The sequence below is a fragment of the Amphibalanus amphitrite genome, unplaced genomic scaffold, assembly GCF_019059575.1.
Source record: "Amphibalanus amphitrite isolate SeventyFive unplaced genomic scaffold, NRLGWU_Aamphi_draft 000575F_arrow, whole genome shotgun sequence".
Classification (NCBI taxonomy): Eukaryota; Metazoa; Arthropoda; class Thecostraca; order Balanomorpha; family Balanidae; genus Amphibalanus; species Amphibalanus amphitrite.
The window spans coordinates 368,274-374,273 of record NW_024882069.1 but is presented as its reverse complement, the minus strand read 5'-3'; the positions used below and the strand labels follow the sequence as shown (position 1 = coordinate 374,273).

Below are 6,000 nucleotides of genomic sequence, written 5' to 3'. Positions count from 1 at the left end.
ACCAGAAATATAATCTTTACGCGCAGTAATAAACCACTGATAAGTTAAATGATTTACTTTGATTGTGCACAAGGTAAGGCCTATTGATCCCATCAGCTCTACCAGAGCCTTCCTTCCTATATTCATCTATTTTGTCTGTGTTTCTATATCAAATACTATGAAGAACTACCTTCTAAGCCCCCCCCCCCCAGCGAGCACCCGAATCCGCCCTTGCGGTCACCGCACCTCAAGGTCACGTCGGTATTAGCCCTGGGCCGCTGGCAGACTGCCAGCGGCCGCCACTCGTGCGATGTGAGGCAGAGGGACGGAGGTGTAGAGGGACGGAGGTGCTCCGAGCTTACCGACCGGAGAGAGAGTGTGATCAAAACGTCAGTGACATTGAGTGATGCGGTTTGTTTGCAGTGAGTGTGGAGACATCAGGAGATCGCTGATGACACGATTGGGATTGACATGATTGTCCAAAATGTGCAGTTGTGCATTGCGCATGTAAACAGAGATATGCTGCCTCAACAGTGGCAAGATTGAGATACATTTCGTTAGGTTAAGATGGATAGTTTCTAGCGATTCGTTATCAATCAACCAGCAAGAGGTGTACATATGCTGGAGAACTACCTGAAGACGTTCTTCCCGTTTCGGAGGGTCTGTTTCGGCAATTTCATCACGCCAAGTAAGTTTTTGTTACAGCCGTGTCTCTACTGGCTTTCGCCTTTCATTTAGGTACATTAGCACCACTCAATCTTTACTTTTCAATCACCTTCATTTTCACTGCCATCCTTCAATTAACCCTCGCACGACCAGGCCATTTCTCATAACACGAACGACCAGGGGGGGGGGGGTTGTTACGACCCCCCCTGGCGTTTCGAAACGGAAGGTCGTAGAGCTTAGCGGAAAAAACCAACGGATTGCTCTCAACGAGATCTCGCGATTGGTGGTATATTTTTTGGTCCTAGGTCAACATTTGACCTACTTTTGAGCGGTCAAAGGTCAAATTTTCGGAAAAATAGACTTTTTTTTCAACTTTCCGCGGCGATTGCGGCAAAACGGTGGGAGATATCGACTTGAAACCTTCACTATCGTGTTCCTTGATCAATTCTCTATCGTTTGGTATGTATTTCGTTTCCCTAGCTCTAAAAATGGCGCGTTGGGAGCGCCGGAAGTCGGCAAGGTCACAGTCGGCGGCAGAAATTCGAAAAATCAGAATTTAAATTTTTGAAATCTGATTGTATTTTTGGATTTGGGAGGTCCATTTGCTCCCTATAGAAGCTAATATTGCTGCATATTCCCATTGAGGTGACAAGAATTAGCAAAATAGTGGTTCGGGCGCTTTTCAAAAATAGTACCTGACGCTGTTCCTCTTGTGACGTCATAGCTCCGTGACCTGACCTGACCCGGTCAATTTTCTTGCACCACACGATAGCCAATGCTTGCCCCAACATGCATGGGAAGTTTCATCATGATCCATCAAACAATGTGGGTATCACCGGCAGAAAACCTAGGGATTCGGCGCACACGTTTGGTAACTGTCGGCCGGAGGCTGTACCTCTTATGACGTCATAACTCCGTGACCTGACATGACCCGATCAATTTTTTTTCGGCAAAAGATGCGCAAAGGTTGCCCCAGAGGGTATTGAAAATTTCAGCCCGCTGCGACAAGCCGTTTAGCGTGCACTTCGAAAAAACCTCAGGGGGGGGGGGGTTGATACAACCCCCCTAGGCGTTCTAGGGTTAAACAAGTCATTGTTGTTTATTTTATCATTCCTGCTTAGTGCTTATTGATTTCTAAGCAGCACGCACAAATCCTTCAAATACGGATAAAAACGTCTGTAACGCACAGCCAAACGCTCCCTTTCTGTCTCCGGACCCAGCTTGCTGCCGGAGGGGACGGGTTGTCGGCGCTGCGGTCGTTCTGCGAGGCACCGGGCGGCTCCGAACCATTACCGGCCGGGCCGCGTGTCGATGCCAGTCCCGGCGCCCACGACAAATGACGACCATAGTCCGCGAGCCGGCTGATCAGCCATCATTTGTTGTCCGCACGCCGGACGCGCTCGTCCAACGTCCGAGCTGCGGCCTCGCACCATGGCGGGAAAAACGCCACTCGGCTCGAAACAGCCCTTCAGTCTCGGACATGGCTCTCCTAACGGGATGCGCCGGGTGGGAGATAGTTCACCCAGCGCCCGCGGCACGGCGCTGGGGTCACGGCTGCGGCTGCTCCGAGCCTGCCTCGGCCCCCCGCTCGCGCGTCCAAAACGTCTCGGCCGTCGGCTGATCAGTCAGGTATTGTCGGAGACTGAGCGCCCCGCACACGCGTCGGGAATGTATTTACTGCGCCGCGCTCGCCGCCTGTCGACGGCCGGGATGCGCCGGCCTGTGTCGACAGCGGCAGCGTCAATAGAGGAACACGGGGAATCTGAGCGGGAGAGGCACAGAGGGGGCCAGCCGAGTGGGACGAGTGGTAACAACAGCGGATTCACCGTGCGGATGCAAGATGCTAACGGGTACAGAGTGAACTTGAACAGGATGCGATATCACCATATCTCACAGAATCGGAAGGCGGCGTCGCGCGATATTAAAGACGGTTGTCAGCAGCAACGACCGACGTCCCACAGCAGCTGCTTTTACCTCGAAGCCAGTGTCTGTGACTTGTATACGTAATCAGACCGGGAAATTGCCGTCCGGATGTCATTCTGTCAGCATCGCTCACTGCCAGAAAGAGGCGGCCGCAGCCAACGATGACCGATTGACGACGCGGCCACCGGCACCGGCGGCAGCAAAAACTGACGGCCGCCGCTGCTGCTCCTCCGCTCCCCGGCCCGGCCGGCCGAGCTGGCTGCTGTCTGTGCTGCCCGGCCCGGCCGCCGCTGGGGTATGCTCTCCCCGGCGGCCCGGCCGAGCTGGCGGGCGTCTGTGCTGCCCGGCCCGGCCGCAGCTGGGGTATGCTCTCCCCGGCCCGGCTAACGCTGGTGGATCCTCTACATACATGGCTGGTGTCTCCGCTCCGCCGCTGGTTCCTCCGCTCCCCCACTTCGGATCCGCTGCTGGGCTCCGAGATGGGCTCCGCTACCAGGCTCCGCTCCCGGTAGAGCTGACCCCGCTGCCTAGCTTCACTCCCGGCGGAGCTGATCTCCGCTGACTAGATTTGCTCTCGGCTTAGCTGATCCCCGTTGCCTAGTTTAACTTCCAGTGCAGCTCTGACCCCTGCTCCTGGCTCGCTCTGGTTACATCATGTGATCACTCGGTTGAAAATAATCTTATATGACTAGCGATTGTTGATGACGGCTCCTTCGGGGAGAGGAAGCATGCGAGCTTCGGTCGGAGGAAGAAAAGGAATCGTCTGGAATGTGGGCTACTGATGGGATCGAGCAATTACCGATAACGGTTAGCAGAAACGACAGCCATTGATCTGTGCGGTAGTGATCACTGATCACTGATCAACAAAGACTGATGGAACATCTATCCCTCTTCCTCTCATCCTCTCTCTCCCTCCCCTCCCTCCTCTCTCCTCTTTCTCTCTCACTCTCTCTCTCTCTTTCTCTCTCTCACTCTCTCTCTCTCTATCTCTCTCTCTCTCTCTCTCTCTCTCTCTCTCTCTCTCTCTCTCTCTCTCTCTCTCTCTCTCTCTCTCTCTCTCTCTCTATCTCTCTCTTCAACCCTGATTCAACCATTTCAATGCCTCACGTATAAATAAAACTGACATGGTGAAATATCCGTTGCAGTGCATTTTATCCCGCCTTAGAAACACGGTAAGTGAACCTAACCCCGACATTCACATTTACTCCGATAAAGAATGGTACTCGGACTGGCGCTGACAATGATAAACCATCGACTTTCCTGTCCAGAAATGAGTGCCGTTACCAAATCGGAACCATTTGTCGACGGGGCTGCTGAAGACCGCAGCGTTAAAAACCGGGCTCCAATTTCGGCCCGCGGCTCTGACGCCCGGTCAAAGACAGGGGCGGTGACCACAGCCAGAGCTCCTCTGAAGTCTGTCGCGGCAAATGCGGCGCGGCCTGAGCCAGTCAGCGGTCAGTGGTCACCTCTGATCCGCAGCGGTCAGCAGTCAGCGCTGTCAGCGCCGACTGGGAGGCGCCGCGCTGACGACAACCGCGGCGCATTAGGATAATAGGCGCGGCGAAGTGCGGCGCACCCGTGCCGATTGCGGCGCGGCAAAGTGGCGTCGCCCGGCCTCCCATTGACTGATGGTGAGTCTCGAATCGACCGGCGTGGCGCCGCCACCGGGGAAGACTGGGTCACGACCCGGCTACTCAGGGGGCAGAGAGAGGCAGAGGAAAACGGGGCCCGGGGGACGGGGGAGATATGGGCTAATTTTGGGAGAATGTCAAGGCTATGGGACTTGCGCTGAAAGGTGCTGATAAATGCATAGTGACTTATGAATGCCACGAAATGTCACAAAGTCGCAGAGAGCTGAGTTCAGCGACCACAACAGAAACGCATGATCTGGTTCATGGTTGGCATGCCATGAAATATACTTATATTTATATTTTATCTATATTTGGAATATAAAGACACCACCCATTCTCCCATTGGCAGAGGCTGAAGAAAGTGCCTCTGATGAAATACTGTTCGTACAACCATTTTCCGACCGCATACCAGGCCGATGGGTGTAAGTAAAACCTCTCTGGACAAAACAGCGACTGCGGAAGAGTGATGCCCCAGATGGACGAAGCCCATTGGACTTCTGCCGCGAGTTTTCCTTATTGGTCGAATGGGTCGAAGTCGCTGGTTGGTAACTGGCTGCCCCCTCTGTTGGGAGTCACGATTGGGGATTCAGAGGGGGGGGTGGGTGCGGGGAATCGAGGCGGATACTGTGACAAAATGTGGCAGAGAGTGCCCAGTTCTCTAGGAGGGGATGAGACGTGGCGCTGCTGACTGCTGTGATAGCTACAAAGATGGCGGCTGAAATCCAACGAGAAGATGTAAAACGTAGACTGGCGGAAGGGTGTGCGTTTGTGATGGCCTCATATTCACGACTGGCTTGAGGTTATGGGATTATTTTTAAGTCCTCTGCAGTTGGTTCATGCTCGCCGCACTGGTTAAATGTGACAATTTATCTCGTTTATCTCTACTTTAGAACTTTGCCGCATGAATTCACCCGATCGGAGGCCGACTTTTGTCAAGGTCACTGCCGGCCTGTGCGCCACGTCATGGCACCTTGCCACATGACCTCTGTTTCCGCTGATGTTGTTGCGCAAATTTTTTAGGCATTTTAGCTTTAAAAATGGTATTGATTGATATCGAACACTTAATTCTTTTATATCTTTGTTTCCTCTGTAAGCGTAGGACAGTACCTTGCTCTGTTGCGCTTGAGCGCGGCAATGGACGGTGAAGCTAAGCTTTCATGTCTTATTACGAGCTAGTAACATGATAAACGCCTTTGGGAGCTGTAACAAATAATAGCTCTTAAAAGGAGAGCGTTTGTTGGGACCGTTCCATTTATCTAAAATGAAAGGCGGTAAATCGCAAGCAGCTTATTAATGAAACTAATCAAAGACAGGCACGGCCTTTGCATCGCCTTTGGAGGATAGAAATTAACTGTCTTTGCTATGCTCATAATTCCTTTATTTAGAAGCAATTATATGAGTCGATTTCAAACAATCGAGGCTGATCAACGTGAAAAGCTTTAGGCACACCTATTTAAGACACATCATTACTGACAGTTTAGTAGCTGAAAACTGTTACGACAGTTCATTAGCTGTAAATCATTGCGATAGTTTATTAGCTGCATGCTGAAATATTCTGAAGCCTTTTGCAAGGAATATGTTCAATGGCCGGATTCAAAATACGTTATAGGACAGATTCGCATCGGTACCTCAACAGTCAACACTGAATATCCTTATTGTTTGCACTGTACCTTCACATCCAATTCGAAATTTGCAGTTAAACATGTCAATATTAAGTAGGAAGTGCCAACAATTTTTTTCTTTTACAGAAAACTATTTTGCCATATGTCATTGAAGGTAACGGGATGTCAGATTACCTAAA

The 6,000-nt window shown here is 51.6% G+C and overlaps 1 protein-coding gene across 2 annotated transcripts in view; it reads left to right on the top strand.

Annotated features, from left to right (window-relative positions):
* The first annotated feature begins 280 nt into the window (after positions 1–280).
* LOC122394134 (neuroligin-4, Y-linked-like) overlaps positions 281–6,000 on the top strand; it is a 136,664-nt gene continuing 130,944 nt past the window's right edge. For both annotated transcript variants that reach the window (XM_043390772.1, XM_043390771.1), the window contains exon 1: positions 281–667. In XM_043390772.1, the coding sequence (XP_043246707.1) occupies positions 598–667 (70 nt within the window). In that variant the 5' untranslated portion in view covers positions 281–597. The remainder of the gene's footprint in view (positions 668–6,000) is intronic.